The 17,938-nt window shown below is 51.1% G+C and overlaps 6 protein-coding genes and 2 non-coding genes across 8 annotated transcripts; 3 read left to right on the top strand and 5 right to left on the bottom strand.

The window, feature by feature from the left end:
• Positions 1 to 786: 786 nt before the first annotated feature.
• On the top strand, positions 787 to 1,757 carry BDP81DRAFT_327955 (uncharacterized protein; the record flags this gene model as incomplete). The annotated part of the gene is made up of 2 exons (XM_060585176.1): positions 787 to 822; positions 888 to 1,757. 2 exons carry the CDS (start codon positions 787 to 789, stop codon positions 1,755 to 1,757), a joined length of 906 nt encoding a protein of 301 aa, XP_060441376.1.
• On the bottom strand, positions 1,741 to 4,386 carry BDP81DRAFT_381311 (ankyrin repeat-containing domain protein). The gene is made up of 2 exons (XM_060586883.1): positions 3,891 to 4,386; positions 1,741 to 3,836 (listed from the first exon to the last, which is right to left on the bottom strand). The coding sequence occupies exons 1-2, from the start codon at positions 4,295 to 4,297 to the stop codon at positions 2,105 to 2,107; spliced, it is 2,139 nt and encodes a 712-aa protein (XP_060441375.1). The 5' UTR covers positions 4,298 to 4,386; the 3' UTR covers positions 1,741 to 2,104.
• A 472-nt stretch (positions 4,387 to 4,858) lies between these two features.
• On the top strand, positions 4,859 to 4,975 carry BDP81DRAFT_t273. Its single transcript has one exon. It is a non-coding gene; the product is annotated as a tRNA-Met (tRNA).
• Positions 4,976 to 5,270: 295 nt separating this feature from the next.
• BDP81DRAFT_452848 (uncharacterized protein) lies at positions 5,271 to 7,781 on the bottom strand (the record flags this gene model as incomplete). The annotated part of the gene is made up of 4 exons (XM_060592782.1): positions 5,271 to 6,776; positions 6,967 to 7,112; positions 7,159 to 7,336; positions 7,656 to 7,781. 4 exons carry the CDS (start codon positions 7,779 to 7,781, stop codon positions 5,271 to 5,273), a joined length of 1,956 nt encoding a protein of 651 aa, XP_060441374.1.
• Positions 7,782 to 8,272: 491 nt separating this feature from the next.
• Positions 8,273 to 8,355, bottom strand: BDP81DRAFT_t269. Its single transcript has one exon. It is a non-coding gene; the product is annotated as a tRNA-Arg (tRNA).
• A 551-nt stretch (positions 8,356 to 8,906) lies between these two features.
• On the top strand, positions 8,907 to 11,180 carry BDP81DRAFT_409277 (asparagine synthase; the record flags this gene model as incomplete). Its single annotated transcript, XM_060589075.1, has 5 exons — positions 8,907 to 8,913; positions 8,994 to 9,038; positions 9,092 to 9,654; positions 9,709 to 9,967; positions 10,039 to 11,180. 5 exons carry the CDS (start codon positions 8,907 to 8,909, stop codon positions 11,178 to 11,180), a joined length of 2,016 nt encoding a protein of 671 aa, XP_060441373.1.
• An 834-nt stretch (positions 11,181 to 12,014) lies between these two features.
• On the bottom strand, positions 12,015 to 12,826 carry BDP81DRAFT_397670 (uncharacterized protein; the record flags this gene model as incomplete). Its single annotated transcript, XM_060588354.1, has 3 exons — positions 12,015 to 12,551; positions 12,645 to 12,662; positions 12,719 to 12,826. The coding sequence occupies 3 exons, from the start codon at positions 12,824 to 12,826 to the stop codon at positions 12,015 to 12,017; spliced, it is 663 nt and encodes a 220-aa protein (XP_060441372.1).
• Positions 12,827 to 14,952: 2,126 nt separating this feature from the next.
• On the bottom strand, positions 14,953 to 16,912 carry BDP81DRAFT_328071 (major facilitator superfamily domain-containing protein; the record flags this gene model as incomplete). The annotated part of the gene is made up of 3 exons (XM_060585187.1): positions 14,953 to 16,414; positions 16,495 to 16,518; positions 16,578 to 16,912. 3 exons carry the CDS (start codon positions 16,910 to 16,912, stop codon positions 14,953 to 14,955), a joined length of 1,821 nt encoding a protein of 606 aa, XP_060441371.1.
• Between the last annotated feature and the right edge of the window lie 1,026 nt (positions 16,913 to 17,938).

The raw sequence follows: 17,938 nt of genomic DNA, 5'->3' as shown, positions 1-17,938 counted from the left end.
AGGCACAATAACTCCGCCATGTGAAGTAACACAATATCAAGGTCGCATATCCTCCACTTCTACGGCCGGCACTTCCGTCCTCTCAATTCCTTCATCCTTAAAAAAGCCGAGGCCTTTGGTCTCGGTGCTCTGTGCTCGCCTGACGTGTCAAGAACCCAGTTCTAACAAGGTGGCCTTTGAAGCCTTCGGTATAACTTTCCATTCTGACCTCGTCCTCGTTGCGTGGTAGCCAAGCTGGATCAGGCTGGGATGATACCAGGGTCGTCAGTTGTTACTTGTTTGGTACGATGCTTCGTTGCCTGGTTCAGTCATACGATAGGTCTCTAATCCGCCTGCGCAGCGCGCGTTTTTCACCGGGGCAATCCTGCCCCTGAGACTTCAGATCGTCGTTTCCTTGGCCTTTTTGCTAGAGCTCCGCTGAATGCGGTATTTCCAAACAGGCAGGAGCCCGTCGCCGGTGACCCGTCTATCCGACAGGCGGTCTCGGTAAACTTTAATGTGTGGGCTTACACGGGCTGTGTGATGATCCCGGCGTGATGCAGGCCGAGACGTCGGGTCTGTATATGTGTATCAATCGAAAATAAAGTCGAGGAAGCGAAGCCATCATAGCCGTTTGTGGTTAAACATGGCTGACATGCTTCGTTAATCTAGTCTCCAACTCTTCACAGCCCTATTGGTCTCCGATCTTTGCAGGTTCATCCCACGAGTAGCTTGACGCAGCATTTCCAAGGTTTCTTTTTGACAACCGCTTCGGTTGACTTTCTCACAGACTGACTGTCTGTCGATATGTCACCTCCAGTCAAAACTGTCGCCCTTGCAGGTGTAAGTCACCCAAGTTCCACATCAATCAAATGATCGAAATATCCCGAAACTGACGAGCGTTGCAGGCAAACGGCTTCTTAGGACGCGTTCTTCTTGATGTCCTACTGAAATCGAATCTATTTGAGCTCACTGTTCTCACTCGTGAGGGGTCTCGCCACGAATTCCCTGCTGGCGTTACAGTAAAGAAAGTCGACTACGAGTCAGTCCCTAGTCTCGAAGCTGCCCTCAAAGGACAAGACGCTCTTGTTTCAGCCTTGGCATTCGACACAATCCATATCCAGAGAAACGTTGTCGATGCCGCTTTCAATTCTGGCATGCGAAGGATGATTCCTTCCGAGTATGGCAATGACACCATGAACCCCAAGCTGGCTGTCATACCCATCTACCAGCCCAAGATTGCCATTCGCGAATACCTTGATGAAAAGGTAGCTGCAAGGCCATCATTCTCGTACACCATCATCATGAATGTCTCTTTCTTGGCGCCTGGGTACGCACTTGACTTTCTTGTGGATGTCAGGGGCAAGAAAGCCCACATCAAGGATGGTGGCGACGTCAAATTCTGCGCAACAACCATGCCTCATATCGGACAAGCTGTGATCGGCATCCTCACTCATCTTGAGGAGACAGCTAACCGTCCAGTAAAGATTAGCAGTGTTGAAACAATGCAAAAAGAGATTGTTGAGATTTCCAAAGGCATCGACCCAACTGGGAACTGGGAAATCAAGCATTCGAGGACTGAGGACTTGGAGAAGATTGCTCACGAAAGATGGATCAAGGGGGACCACAGCGAGGAGGTGGTTGAGATGTTTATTAATCGTGCTTTCATCGGCACAGAGGCTGGTTATTTCCCTGTGACTGACAACAAGTTGCTTGGCATCGAACCGATAGGCAGAGGGGGGTTAGAGCAGATCATCAAGACTGCCATCAAGGGTTGAGATCCACGATGATGATGTAAAATGGTTGAGATCCAGCCAGAATCAGGATATGACTTGACAGTAATTGTTCGAAGCAAAATCCCACACCAAATTCTCCAAATTATTATGCCTCATGCATGCTCTCTTCTCCAGCATTCTTTCTCAATGCCTAGATTGGTTCTTAATAGGATTCAATAATTATGAAGTACGGGGTCTAGTATTATTACAGTGCAAGGAGTATGCCCGCCCATATTCATTAGTGACATAGCCCTCCAGCCCCTCCCTTCCAGCACCTTAACATAATTCGCACCTTGAGCATTTCCTGAAACTCCAATCTTTCTATTGATGTTGGGCACAGGTCCTGGCGTTCACTTCGACTTTTGCAGGCTGTAGGAGCCAACTTGAATAAGTCTCCTCGCGCTGCTTGGTGGGCTCGCGGCCCCAGCTTCCTCCAAAGCACTAGTCTCCACGTAAGGCGGTGGCATATCGGCCGTACTTTCACTTGGTTGATTCTGGGTAGCTGACGCAACTGGCCGCCTCGGGCTGACTGGCGTGGACGGTGCTCTCGCCGCCGCCGCCGCCGCCGGCCGTTCTGGGGCCTGGGCACCTCGGTCTGTCAGCGACTTGATATTTTCCTGGTTCTGAAGCAATCGCGCCAATGCCAACGGCTTAATCTGGCCCATCTTGTTAACATCTGCGCCGTGAGCGAGGACTGCTTGTAGTGTGGCGTAATTTTCTGTCTGAAGCGCTTCGACTAAGGGGGTTCTGCCCTTAGTGTCTGCCTCGTTCGGGTCCGCCCCGTGTTGGAGGAGCACTTCGACGTCCTCGTGTCTATTTTGGTCGATGGCGTAGAGCAAGAATGTCGTATCCTTGACCTTCTTATTTGGATTGCCGCCGTGAGCAAGAAACATGCGTAGAAGATCGGTGTTGCCCAGGGTGATGACCATGCTCATGATGGATTCTCCCCAATTGTCGACTTGATTTGGGTTGGCTCCTCGTGCCAGAAGTGTTTGGATGAGTTCGATCTTGATGCCCTCCTCCATGTCTTTGTTTTGCAACAAGGTCCACAGTATGCCTTTACCCATTAACCCAGTGGCGTTCGGATCGGCGCCGCGGGATAGCAAGGCCTTGACAAGATCGTACTTCTTCTTGTGCAGTGCGGAAATAATCATCGTGCTGCCAGTAAGGTCCATAGTGTTTGGATCAGCGCTGTGCTCCAGCAGGAACGTGACGATGTCCATGCGGTTCTGTCCTAAAGCCATATGGAGCGCAGGCTGACCACTGATATCGCGAGCATTGACGTCGGCTCCAAACTCCTGCAGGAGCTTTATGTGTGGAAGACTACCGCTGAGTATGGCGTGGATAAAGATGGTGCGGCCACTGATTGCAGCTGTGTTGGCATCGCAGCCTCGTCGCAAGAAAAGCTTGATGATGTCCAGCTGGTCGCTGTTTGCGACCTCGATGAAGTACGGTTGTCCAGACCACGAACGCTCTTTCATCTCGAAACCATGATTGATGAGAAACTCTGCGATTGGCACAAAGCCACACTCGGCGGCGTGAAAAAGAGGGGGCTTCTTTTTGCCGCTGCAGGAGTCCTTGGTTGATCGATCGGCTTGAGACTTGACGAGGAACTCGACGGCTTTCATCTGGTTGGCTCTGATGGCGCAAATGAGCGGCGTGAATCCTTCTTCGTTCTGGCCGTTGATGTTGACCCCTTGCGAAAGAAAGCCTTTGAGATGTCCCACATCGCCGCTCTTGGCGGCCTGGCACATAGCGATGACCATGGGCTCCGGTTTGGCTCGTAAGCCAGCCGTCATCGCTTTGAAAGAGCTTGAAATCGAGGAGAAGAATTGGCCAGATGCCTTGCTCTTCCCCTTATTGGCTTTCCCAGACGTGTAGTCCGGTGGCGGCTCATCTGCTTGGTCGTTCCCAAATTCTCCGGCAATAGCTGAGATATCAAAGGCGGAATGACCAGCTTCGTCTAAGGGTTGTAGTATGTCGCTGCGTGTCAGAACAATTTGAGACGCCTCTACTGCTGATTCTAACATTCCATGCCCGTCAGAAGATGAGAGCCTTGCATCCTGCTGGGTGACAGTTGACCTAAGTGATTGGATTAGCGACAACAAGGAGATCGAATCATCTTGTGAGACTCACATATGCGCCACGGAGACGAATTGTGCGAATAAGCGAGTGTTCGTCAAATAATAGTCCTCGTACTGCAGAATCACATCGGAATTGAGGCCTGTCACGTTTCCTGGATCGAGTCTATGTATCTGCTTGTCCACGACAGCCGCAGCAACTGCGCAAGGCTGAATAGCGATAGCCAGTGCATTTCGAAGACCGGGAGATATGGCAGAGGATTCATTGAGGGACAGCCGGAGCTGCTCCGTGGTATCTCTAAGCTGATCGAGTTTTGCCGATACCGAAATCAAGTGCTGCGCTGCTGTACTGCCCGGGTCGATGGCCTTCAACAGACTGTCGAGCTCAGCTGAAGTCGAGACAATTCGGTGAGTGATGTCATCACAGCTTGATGTCACCGCAGCTGAAGAAAAGCCCGCCATTATCAAGCTCGAGATAGTATCTTCAATCGAAGACGGAGTTTCGGTAGTGTATTAATCACGTCTACGCTCTACTATTGCTCTTGGCGCTGGTCCTGGTCGTTAGGGGGGGGGGGGGGGGGGGGCGGGTGATTTATGGTTAAATATAGAGGCAGGGGGTTGCCTGACCCGCCGATAATCAGTCGAACGGTGGGATGATGCTATGAACAGTCAGATGCCAAGTCTTGATTGGATACACAGCCATCATGCTAGGCAGGAGTCCTGCGCCGCATTCTCGTAGGTTTGGTAGCTCAGCCGCAGGATTCGGCCGACCCAATCAAGTTCACAGAACAGGCTAGCGGTGTTGAGACGCGCGTTCGGAACACGACACCCGCATGCTGTGGCTTGATAAGGTTGACAAGAGGCCTCTTCATTCAAGTTCGTTAATCGGCTCATTCTGCCTTTCGGCCCAGCGTGGCTTCAGTGTTTTAGTGATTTCATTGGGCAACGCGAGGAACATTGAAGGATGGAGGAGCAGAGAGAGGTATGGGAAACACGTGTGACGTGAGTGATTCTCCAATCATCGTCTCTGTGGCTCGGTTGGAAGAGCGTTGGTCTCATATTATTACCTAATTGATTATTATGACTCGGCTTGAAGCCTGGGACATCCAAAGATCGCAAGTTCGAGCTTTGCCAGGGACAGTTGCGTTTGCTTACTCTTATTTTTTACAATTTGGTTGCAACGGAGTCGATTGGTAGGGTCGCCTTACGCGGCTTCTCTGTTATGATTCTTCTTACTAGTACCCTGGTTTACGGAAGCATAGTCATGACATCACAAGCCCTTAGAGGTTGATTGCTGATCTTGTGTGAAATTTGAAGGGTTATGCATCATGTCGGCAGTGGTGCCCTGAAGTCTACATATGGGTAATATTACAAGATTTATAAAATATCATTTATGCTGAAGAGCTATCTGGGCCAAAAGGCCCCCCCGTTTGATCTAGCCAAACTTCTTATCCTCGCTGACCCAATCTGGTGATGACGGGCCTGAGTACCGAGGCGGCGGCAATTCTACTCGCGATATTTGAAGTGCGTCGTCGATCTGTCTCGGCATTCCGTGATGTGCTGGTGCTGGCTGCGCCGGTTGTGCTTGCATCTGAGCTGGCGTCGATTGTATTGAACGCGAAGGCGGTTGCACCACAGGCTGAGCATGGCCGACTGGTGTCGAGTCTGCCTCTACGGCTTGTATTTGATCTCCCGGCAACTCAAAGACGGGAGAGTATGTGTTATTTGAGGGATGTGAAGGATGGGGCGCGGGAACCGGAGCGGCTGCCATCTCAGCGGCATGCGCATTCCAGGTTCCGGTATGTGGTGACGGTTCGGGACCCCTGGATGAGTTTGGACGATACTGAGAGACGGGCGAAACCCCCCATGTTCCGGTAGCCCCGTCCCCGTTGGCAACTGGTGACGGCCAGGTTCCTGCTTGCTGGCCGTAGTGCCCAGGAGAGTTGTTGTTCTGCCAATGTTGGGGACTTTGTGGCTCTTGTTGCTGACGATTCCATCCCGGAGTGCCCACCGCCATATTCATCGTGTTTGCCGTATCGGGCCGTCGGTCGTTTACACCGTGATATGCTGTTGTCGCCTGCCCCTGCGGCGGTGAAGCCGACATCGTGGTGAGGCTAGTCGCGCTGGATAAGGCTGCGAATTTTCCACCAGCACCGACTTGTCCCTTTCTCTCCTTGCGCTGCTTTCGGCGTCTGTAGCAAAAGAACGCCAAAACACCCAATAGGATCGCCAGTCCTCCTGCAAGTCCTGCAGCAAGAGCCGTATGACCAGGCCCCTCATCGCCGGTGGTAGTTTGGTCCCCTTCGGCATTGCTTCCTTGCTTTCCACTTGCCGTCCCAGTCGGCACTGTCTCAACTCCTCTCGTCACCGTAACTGTGACTCCTCCTGGTGCAACGCTCTTGTACGTTGTGAGAGATGTCGATGTCGATGTTGTTGAGGATGCTGGTTTTTCGGTTGGCGGTGCGGTCGTGGAGGTATATAGTGTTGTGCTGCTTTGAGAAGTAGATGAGGAAGAGGCTGTTGATTTGGTTTCGTCGTCGTCGGGGTCTAGGAATTGTGCCTGAGAAATGCCCAGTGGCGTTTTCGAGTCCGTGCAGGAGGTCAGAAGCATCTCGTAAACGTCGTCAAGCTTGTCTTTTGCCTCTTTTTCCACGCACTGTGACGTCGCCAGCACAAAGTTTCCGCCATTCCCGCACAGGCATGAGTTCATCTCCGTCACCGTGTTACCGGTACACCCGGACGCGGCAGCGGCGGAGTCGAGACATGATCTCGCTGCTTCTGGATACGCTGAAAAGTCATTGGTGAATGTGGCATGAGTTATCGACGCGAGGTATGAGATGAGGATCGTTGAAGAAGTCGGGATGGTTCGATTCCGATGTCTCGGAGACATCTTCGCCGCGTCTTCGGTCGACGCACGATCGCGTCGGGAATCGTGTTTGTCCTTTTTTGTTTGTTTTCTCTAGCAGGGCAACGCCTTGGCCAAACTTATTCTCAACATTGGTTTCTTTTTCGATATGTCCAACACTTTCAATGCGTTCACCGGGGCGGGTTATCGGATTCAGAAGCGGTCGATTTTGGGATGAGGAAGAGTTTTAGGTAACTGTGGAGGAGGGGATGGGGGACAACACTACTTGAAAGGGGACAAGTTCGAACGACAGCGTGCCGCTGGAGATGGCACGGTTCACTTGGACCTTAGTATTGATAAAGATCCCTGAACTCCAGTTCCCTCTCGAAGCATCTCGGGGCCCAAAGGAGACAGGACCCGGCGGCTCGGCCACTGCAGGATTAGGGGCACTTTTGACCCAGTGGCCAGAGGGACCAACCTGGCTCATCCGCAGCACCGTTGACGTCTGTCGTGATCACTCGTCCGCTGTCTTTTAGCCAGGGGAACTCGATATTGTGTGGGGGCAGCATGAGACCCGAGTCCCGGTTGAAACCTTCACCCTGGTCGAGATACGACTCAGGCACCAAGGGGAGTTTGGTAGATGGCCAGGGGCAGAGCTGTGAGTGGTTCCACTTGCCGGTTATTAGAGTTTGATTTTACTTTATGCGTTGGTTGCTGATCGTCTTGCTTAGATTGTAGTGCGCCTGAAGTGCGCCGTTGTGCCTACTTCACGATCGCATTGTGAACGGCTCGCACTTATCAAAGTTGTTGGCTTTGCCCTGCCTTATATGATGTATCAAACCTGGAGTGATTAAACTTGCCGAAGCCGCGAGAGGCCCCTTGGCGTTATCCCGGGACGTCAAGCCCGCCCTGAAGAACTGACAGGAGAACGGCAAGCCCTGAACAACTGAGCCTCCAAGCCAAGAGCCCTCCCACAAGCCGAGAGTGCCGACCGGGGTCCCACGGCGTTGCCGGCGCCCACGGGTCGCCGACGGAGCGGTGATGCCGACGAGATACGAGCATCCCCTGACTCTGAGCCGTCATTCCCCAGATCTTAAACATGATGGCATCCGCTCGTTCTCGCTCTCGATCACTTATTTACAATTGACATGCACTCAATGGCTCATCACCACCGTCATTCCCCAGATCTTAAACATGATGGCATCCGCTCGTTCTCGCTCTCGATCACTTAATTACAATTGACATGCACTCAATGGCTCATCACCACCGTCATTCAGGTACCATCCGAGTTGTCGAACGCGTATGACCGGCTCCGAACCGCCGCACCGCGTCAAGCTGCTCACGCGTCGGATCGTCGCTACCATAGTAATACTACCTCGTCCACGCAAGCGGCAACTCCCACCGGTTAGCCGGTGACGATGCGGTGAACGCAAGCTTTTCGCCCAGAAAACAACCGACGAACCGTGCTTTGGCCCACTCCATTACCAACGGTCATGTGGGGTGTCCCCTGAAGCCTTCAAAAGTCATGCCCTAATAAGCGGCATTCTGGCTGCACTTTGGCGCCATTTTCTACCGTTGTCAAAAATGAAATTTGACCAGCCTGGGGGTAGAACCCAGAATCTCCTGATTACACATTGAATCGTAGTCAGACGCCTTGCCATTGGGCCAACCGGCCATTGTCCGAAGGAACTCGTGGTTGAGTTGTGATCCTGAGTGTAGAGTGATGCTCAAGTTGCGCTCCAGTTGAGGCACAGATTCGTTTTCTCGTTTGGCTGTCATCTGAGGATTTTCAAGAGCTGATCCGTGAGTTCAACACAACACAGACCACCAAAAGTCTATCTCTTCGTCCGGTCTTTCTCTCCGATCTCAACTAGGATGGTCCATATAAAGTCTCGGACGGAAAGTTTGCTTTCACAACTTCGCCTTCGCTTACTCACCTAAGGTTTCATACCGAAGTCAATGGCCCATGATGACTGAGAGGTCTACTTTGAAAACTCTAGAAGACAGTGGCAGTGCCCTCGCATCTCGCTAGCTATTATCCGCCGACTTGACAAGCCTCCTTCCAGTGCTAATGCCGTACCGAAACAGAACCGGTCCGTATAGCAGGCCTACAAGCACTGATAAGACTTTGAACCTGAATCATCCGCTTTCTCAACTGCATCAACTTGTGTACTTCACTGCGCCATTATGACAGGACTGATCGTTCCAGATGGAGCGTCACTTGGGATGAGTTGTCAGGAAAATGGTCTCACCGAGGCAAATCTCCCAGTCTTTATTGAGGAAGGTTGAAAGCCGAAAGAATTGCTCATCGAGGTCCCGATGCTGAGGGTATCTGGATCAGTGACGACGGAACCATCGGTAAGAATACATGGCTCAAGCTGAATTCCCTTGACTAACTCCTTGAACTACAGGCCTCGGCCATCGTCGTCTTGCCATCAATGACTTGACGCCTGACAGTGTGCAACCTCTACATAGCGATGACGGAACAATACATGCCGTCGTCAATGGAGAGATCTATGATCATGACGCTATTCGAGAACAGTGCATTCGAGATCATGGGTATCGGTTCAAGGGCCATTGTGATAGCGAAGTCTTGATCGCTCTGTACAAGATTCACGGAGCTCCTGGATTCTTTGAGCATTTGAGAGGAGAATTCTCATTCGTCATTTTTGACGAAAGAGACGGACGCGTGATTACTGCTCGCGATCGATTTGGCATCAAGCCAATGTACTGGACTATTGTGGGCCAAGGCTCAGAGCGACAACTACTGTTGACGTCTGAAGTTAAAGGCTTTTTACCTCTTGGCTGGGAGCCTGAGTGGAATGTGTCTGGCCTTATTGGTGGACTCTCTCTCCAAGCCGAACATACGGTTTATAAGGATGTCTGGAAATTGAACCCAGGTTCTTGGATCGAGATCACTCGAAGTGGCGAGATCAAGCACCATCAGTATTGGGATCCTGAGTACAAGGATAAGGTACGTGACCACATGAAACACCACTTACCCAGAGCTCAAACTAAGAATGAAAAGCATGAGGTAGAAACGCGTAACTTGGATGATATCATCTTGGAAGTCAGAGAGAGAATCATCGAAGCTGTAAGACTTCGGCTGCGCGCTGATGTGCCTGTAGGCATCTACCTGTCAGGGGGCATTGAGTCCTCCGTTGTTGCTGGAATCGTGACAAAGCTAGTTCGAGAGGAGGGCGTTATGCTTGGCAACCAAGACGCCACAAAGCGAATTTCCTGCTTTAGCATCCAATTTCCTGAGGAGTCTGGGTTCAACGAGGCTGGTTTGTTATCCCATCAAGTCTACTGTGACTTGTTGCTCGGTCGCGCGTAAGGGAGCTAACCGGATTTACAGACATCGCACAGCGTACCGCAGACTGGCTTGGTGTGCAAATCCTCAAAAAAGACATGAACGAGGAGGAGCTTGCCAAGAACTTCGTGGAATGTGTCTACCACACCGAACACCACCATTTCGACTTCAACTTCGTCGGCAAGTTCTGTCTCTCTACGCTACCCCGACAATATGGCGTGCCGGTTGTTCTCACGGGTGAAGGGGCCGATGAACACTTCGCTGGGTACCCATTCTTGATGCCAGACTTCCTCTTGGAACCGGATTACGCGTGGCCAGACTCAGCTTTGGCAAAGAATAGTCAGGCAAGAGAAGTTATGCAAAAGGAGATGGCAGACGATCTCAAAAATATGTTTACAAGAGTCGGCATGTTTGACCACGAGTTTGAAACTACGGCTCCAAAGTCCCGACACCTCGGCATTGGAAACAACGCTCTCAAGTGGCAGCCTCACTCGGACATGTTCGCCCCCTGGGTTCAAGACTCCTATGGGCGAAAGGATATGAGGGTCAGTGTAGCTGAGACCATGTCGGCTGAAGTGCGCAAGAACATGGAACAAAAGTGGAATACGCTACACTCCTCACTTTACTACTACACCCGTGGTGCGCTTCCCAATATGATCCTCACCTGTTTGGGTGATCGTACCGAAATGGCACACAGCATCGAAGCACGGCCGCCATTCCTTGACCATCACTTGGTCGAATACGTCAATGGTCTCCCCCCAAGCTTGAAAATTGCATATAACCAGCCAGAGGGCGACACGGACGGAACCGGATCAAGTTTATGGTGGAAGAATCTCAGTGCTGCCCGCCAAGCCTTGAGTGAAATGTGGATTTTGAAGGAGGCTGGCAAGCCCTTCATCACTCAGGAGCTGTACGACCGTCGGAAACACCCGTATTCGGCACCTGTCAAATGGCCTCGGGAAGGGCCTATACACCAACTCTTCAAAAAACTGATTACGGAAGCCTCAGTGAATAACTTGGGGTTCTTGGAGTGGGAGGATGTCAAGCGCTGGCTGGAGCACGGATTTGGGGATGATTCTGACCCTAATGCCTTCAGAAAATTGGTCATCACTGGATCGTGGGTTGTCCTGAGCCAAAGGTTCGGGGTCAAAAAGGCGGACCGAATTACCAAGCCCAGCTGCCAATGAACGCTTGATTCAGTGACGTACCTGCAGGCAGTAAATGACATCTCATTAGATAACTATAGTTTATTGTCGGAACGGCAAGGCTGATAAGGAGCAATGGGCAGGTATCGTGGGCTGGCTGGCGCCTGCCCTGGGCGAAGTGGGACAACCGGCTTAGTCATCACGGCCGGTTAAGGTGGGGCAACCACCCAGGCCGTCTCCACCTACTTCGATCGGCCCCTGCCCACAATGTAAATAGGAAGAAGAACAAGAACAACAGCAATTATCACGGACATCGACGTGATTGTTGCCGAAGATACACCCTCATGAGGAAATTTATCACGCCTGTGATACCAACATTTATACATCTCAGCCCCTTTCAATCAAAAAGCCAGACATGGAGCACATACTACGTCTCCCATCAACTGCTAGATGATGTCACTACGTCCGTCTCTAATCGTTATCTAATTTTGCTATATTTCCCTTAGATACGCCCAAGAATTTCTCGGAATGAAGCAAACTTGGAGAAAGACTGGGACGGATGAAGTGAAGCCATTTAGCAGTTGGTGGGATACCCTATGAGCGATGGGCATCCTAGAAAGTTGAAAAAACAAGCGAGAGGATAAATATGTATGAAATATGTATGTACGTAGTGTATCCACATGTGGTAATGTGATTTTACAAAGTGAAGGAAACTCTCTCTCATCCAGATCTGTCAGTGATGTGTCGAGAGAGGATAGATCTACGCGAAACCGGTTGAGACCCTTAGACAAGACAGCAAGTAATTGTCCGACGTAGGAGTTAAGCAGTCAGCAACCCGTATGTTAGCCCATCCTCATCTCTAACTCGGCAGGAAGCTTAGTAGTAGCCACCCTTGTTGTCCTTGCCGTTCTTGTTGTCATCGTTCTTCTTATCGTCATTCTTCTTGTCATCGTTCTTGTCGTTCTTCTTGTCGTCATTCTGCTTGTCATCATTCTTCTTGTCGTCGTACTTGTTGTCGTTCTTCTTGTCATCCTTCTGGTTGCCCTTCTTCTTCTCATCCTCATCGTCGGAGCAGTCACCCTTCTTGTTGCGCTTGCACTGCTTCTTCTTCTTATCCTTCTTGTCATCGTTCTTGTCGTTCTTCTTGTCGTCATTCTGCTTGTCATCATTCTTCTTGTCGTCGTACTTGTTGTCGTTCTTCTTGTCATCCTTCTGGTTGCCCTTCTTCTTCTCATCCTCATCGTCGGAGCAATCACCCTTCTTGTTGCGCTTGCACTGCTTCTTCTTCTCGTCCTTCTTGTCGTCATCGGAATCGGTGCAGTAGCCCTTGTTGTTGGTACGCTTGCACTTCTTCTTGCTGTTGCGCTGCTCGAGGGCGCTGACAGCGGTGAAGGCAAGTCCCTCGCCACGAGCCTGGTTGGTCAAGAAGTCAGTCAATGTGTCCAGAAAATCAATCGCCACGTCTTGGGAAGTCAGCATTGGTGTTGTAGATGCGTCAAAACTTACAGCAAGATCGGTGGATCGCTGGGAAATGTTAGCTTATTTGTTTTCGTGACCAGGAATGGAAGAGGTATTCTTACCTCGACGATGTCGGCATCGAGGGGCTCGGCGATGGGAGCAGCCAATGCAGCGGCGGCGAAGAAAGCCATGCCAATGGTGGCAACCTGTCCGAAAGTAGGGATATGCATCTTGAGATTGGGTTGGGTTGAAAGTGAAAAGTTGTTGGAAAGAGGGAAATAATTGGATCGAGGAAGCTGTGTGAGTGAGCTATGTAGAAGCGACTGTGATCTTGAGAGTGAGTGTGATGAAGAGGAGGAATATCTTTTTCTCGAGGTGAGAATATGGATTATTTATAAGTATTCATCTTCCTTGTTGCGGAGATGGATTTGTGTACATTATCAACATTGAAAGCTTCACGTTGTGAGACAGGGCCTCACTTGCGACCGGAATTGGATGGAGCGAGAATGGGATTTGCTTGTGTGGCTTGATGATCCGTCCCTGGTTCTCGGTTCACGGTCCAGCACGTTCTTCGAAGTTCAAGCCAAGGCCGTTGGTCCCTTCCTGGCGATGAGCTTCCATTGCGAAAATACATCAGACCGAGATGCGCCAACGAGGTGGATTCCGAGATCTTGGGTTCGAGGCACGCGATGCCAAGTTGGCGGCTTCAACGCTACCGCAACGCTCGCCCTATATGTTCTTGTTGAAAGTTCTAGCCTAAAGGTCAATCTTATTTTCGAGGTAGGCTGTACGCCACAGGCTAGAGCTAGAAATCGAGTTTGAGGCGGTTCACCAGAAGCTGGCTGAAGCAAGCTGAAAGTCTGGATTTGTCAATGTGTTTGAGGTTGGAGCAAGTAGCTGAGAGATCCCAACAACTCGTTCGATCCACGGCGGCTTCTCTTGGGCCGATATTATGTCTCATGACGAAACCAACATTGTGAATCACAACTAGAAGTAGAGGCCGGCCAGCATTATTTTGCCAAGTAAAATCAATATCCTCTTTCCTATGAAAGCCTCAAGTGTACGGTATGGATTGGTGCATGGGGGCAGTGGTAGTCGAGCCTAGAGGTCTCATAGATGTGTGAGATTGCTGTGTTAAAGCAGAAGTGAGCGTCGACCAACAGCCCACAGACTGTAGGCTCACATCCGAGGACTGCATCGCGTGAAAGCTTATGCTGAAGCTGAAGAAGAAATATGGAAATGTGGAAATGGAAGAAGGGGCACGCACGAGCGTTGCGGGGTGGCGTAAATGGGTGAGATCCAAGTCACTAAGTTTGGCCCGGCGCGACGCCGCTGGCGGGATCTCCGTCCGGCTGGTTTCACCAGCTAGAGCGCGGGGTCTAGTTCGTCAAGAATGGGCAATGAAATCAAGCTTAAGATAAACATTGTTTTTAACATTAAAGTTGATGGGTCCGTTGGTTCACGGCGACCAGACTTGGCACACGTCAATGACTTCTCTCGAGAGGTTCGTGTCAGGTATGAAAACGCTAGGTCATTCGAGTCTAGACGGTGACTTGGCATTCACACAGTAGACTCTCAACAAATATGTCTGATGCAATGTTGCTAGACAGGATGGCAACGGCCACTCATGCCCGGCTTCCGAGAAGATATTGAGTTCTTGTATGGTCCGAGGTACCTTAATCGAATGATCAATGCAACGGGATCATCACGGCTCTGGCCAATCAGTGAGCTCACAGGGCACAATACAGGTTGACATGGAAGGAAGGTATGATCATAATGATAGTTGAGCTCATCTGTTGCTTTGTCTATGGAGCGAAGACTTTTCTGCTACGCCTCCCGGCCCTTGTCTATGTGTATGCCTGTCATAAATGCGTTTACGAAGATATGTTGTCGGATTGGAAGTCCAATTTGACCGCGAGTAGGGGCAGAGCATGGGCCACCTCGAGGGGGTACACTTAGACCTCGACTACCCACCCAACCTCCGGTTGGAATCTCCCTTCTACTCCTTACGCAGAATCAATCAATACAGAGATATTGATATTTCGTCACCCCCAGGACCCTACGGTTCGAACCAACATCCCTGTGATAGGGATACCAACAATGTCTCCGGATGTTGCCACTGATTGGCGATGTAAGGTAAGGTAGTTTCCGACGACTATTGAGTCGACGTTTTTTTTACTCCTCAACCATGTTGTTGCGGTCACTTGAAGGTTGTAAGTAAAGGTATGCGGCACATCATCAGCCGATGCAAGATCGTGTGTGGACTTACGGTAGGACAAAGTCTGGCAGGAACCAAGCCAGAATAACCCCGGGAGCGGAGGCTCCAACAGCGGTATATACCATGAATTTCATTACATCAGTAAACTATTTGATTGGGGGCGACGGTTAGCTTCTTAATAAAGAATCGGCAAACATGCAACATGGCAGAAAGACTTACGGCATGGTTGATCGCATTTCTCTCCGGAGTACCCCATGCAGGCGCGGTGCCAACAATGGAATCGAATAGAGAGTCGACAAGCTCCGGCGAAGCGCTGGCACCAAGATACTTGTACAGCATAGGCTTGAATGTGTTGGTGTAGATGCCACCGGCTATGCAGCCTCCAATACTTCCACCGATGACCGAACAACAAATAACTAAAGCAGTAATCTGCGGCATTTCACGGTGCGGCACAACGACCTGCGCAGGCACGAGAATCGACAACTGCATGATACCAGAACCTAGCCCCTGGATCATCTGCACGATGAAAAGCTCGGCCACGGAGTTATCGGCGCCGCGGAGGCGAAGCATGACCCCGTACCCGATGAGGCGGATGATTGCGCCGCCGATGAGCAGCCACTTGTATCGACGGGTGTATGCCATTGCCAGGCCGGCGATGATTCCCATCACGCACTGCATCACACCGTTGGTGTATTGGAAGAACGTGGCATCTCGGGCAGCGAAGCCGCGGGCAACGGTAGACCAGGAGTAGAGATACGTGTGTGTGCAGGCGAACCCGACTGAGTCACTTGCGATGAGCAAGAGGCAAAGAACAATTGTCTTGTTGCGGAAGTAACGCGTAGGCATGATTGGGTTCCGAGCCAGACGCTGCTCGTAGAACGGCAATGCCGCGAGGAGAATAACACCAATCACGATCAAGACGATGATGTATGCCGTTCCCCACCTGCTTGGTGTTGACGCTGCCAACGTCAGCGGTATCAAGAGCAATGAGAAGCCTGCGCATAGGAGGGCTGAACCGCCCAGGTCAATCTGAGAGCAGAAGCTGTAAAGCGTTGTCTTCTGTCTTGGGGTGAGACCCATGTCCTTGGCCTTCTTTTGATAGTAAAGGAGAGTGGTGATGATGAATGCGGCGCCGATGGGCATGAGGATGGCAAACATGCCAATGCCCCATCGCCAGCCGATACCACCAGGCTTGACGACATCGTCAACGATGAACGCAGCGGCCCAAGGCGTGATGAGAAATGGGAAGAAGGAGAAGCTGAGAGCGAAGCCACGCCAGCGAGCTGTTGTGATATCGGCGATGACAATGTCGTTCATCATATTTGTGCCTGATTGGCCGACGACGTAGAATACAACGCCTGCAGCATAGGCATTGAAAGTTGTTGATGTTGCCATAAGGATGTAACCCAAGACGTAAAAGGATATGCTCATGATGTAGGTTTCCCCTCGTCCAATGACATTGGATAGCTTGGCGACTGGCGGCTTGATAACGGCGAAGACGATGCCGCTGGCGGTGCTTAGGGTCGCTAGTTTGGAAAGAGCTGAAAAGGAGGACGTCGCATAGTTGTTGTAGATGTAGACAGTGGTGTTATCGATTTCGCTGCATGATAATTAGCCAAATGGGTTAAAGGGAGAGACCGTTGAACTCATGAGACAGTATGAATGGTGTACTTTACTTACTACACAATCATTACCAAGGCCAAACTATTATAGACGTTAGCGACAGCGTTGTTGCATACACGGCAACTGGTAATGTGGCTTACCCGATAATAACGAGCCATCTTCCCTTCTTCCCCCATAATGTCTGAGCAGCTTGGATAGTACCGACACCCGATTCAAGAGGCTCGGAGGTGTCAAACTTTTTGACATGATCGTGATCTTCAACAGTGTCGTCCGTCTTCCCAGCCATCTCAACGTCCCGAGGTGCTTCCGATGCGGCTATATCCGCGTTGGCAGGGTCTGCCGACGAGGACCCCTCCGCATGGAGGTACCCCCTCAACGACGTGACAAAGCCCATGGTCTGTCTCTGTTCTTCAGACAGCAGACTCGTGCGCTCGTCCCTGTCGTACGAAGACGTACGGCCGGTTCGTCCGCACATGCTGGGCGAACTGAGAGCAGATGCGAGGAGCTTTAACTATTTTTGAGTCATGCCCGCACTGCAGAAACTACCGCAAACTTCTTGGCCAAGGTTCAGTATTATCAGTTGAGACGGCTTCCCGAACCTTGTTTGAAGACAACTCAAGAAACAAAAAGCACAGATGACTGATCGACAATTGAAAGCATCGGCTTAGAATGAACCGACAAACATCCCAACAACAGAAGGATTCTACAGGCTGTGCTGACTTAACCTTTGCGGGAAGGCTGTTATTGTTCTTCGCAGTCGTTATCTTCCGCCCACCAGCCAACTGCTCGCGCGGGGTCGGCGCAGAGAGGGGAGGGACCTATCAAATCGGGGACATTGTCATCCCTCGTGCATCCTCCGAGGTGTCGTGTGATAGCACTCGGTGATAGCGTCTGAACGATTCGGTATCCGAAGCTATCTGTACATCGTCCGATGTATGGGGTAGGATCAGGCACCATGTCATCTTCCCATACATAAACGATGTGCGATGAGGGGACACGGGCGCTTCTAGACGTTTACCATGTGGAGGATGGGGATGTTCGACCCTATGAGAATCACAAACCGGTAGAATTCTTGGCGTTGAACTACTGTTGGCTTTAAGATAAGGTGCCCGGCAAAAATGGACCGACCGGCCGGGTTAGACCCTGAAGACAAATCCCAAAATCGCTTCACTGATCCCCCCGAAGCCGCTCGCAATTCAAAGTGGGAATCCCCCCGATCTCATCGGCGACCGAGGCTTCGACTCAACTCAGATGGGGCCGCCCGCTCCGTCATTCTGGATCCGCCCGGCCGGTCAACCTTCCCTGGGTTTAAGGTCAACTGTCAGAGGAGGAGGATGTCACCTTAAGATCTCGCGGGGCCGTAGGATTGGCTCTGGAATCCGTGTCACTTGATCTCAAAAGCGCGAGAGACGGCTTGGGGATTAGCGTCAACGTGGCCAAATGAGATGCCCAGAAACTGACACAAGGGTGCCGCCACCCTGCAAACTCTCTTCGTCCGACA

Source organism: Colletotrichum phormii, assembly GCF_030913505.1.
Source record: "Colletotrichum phormii strain CBS 102054 chromosome Unknown BDP81scaffold_20, whole genome shotgun sequence".
NCBI classification, from domain to species: domain Eukaryota; kingdom Fungi; phylum Ascomycota; class Sordariomycetes; order Glomerellales; family Glomerellaceae; genus Colletotrichum; species Colletotrichum phormii.
The sequence above is the reverse complement of the archived record's forward strand: the minus strand, read 5'-3'. Positions and strand labels throughout refer to the sequence as shown.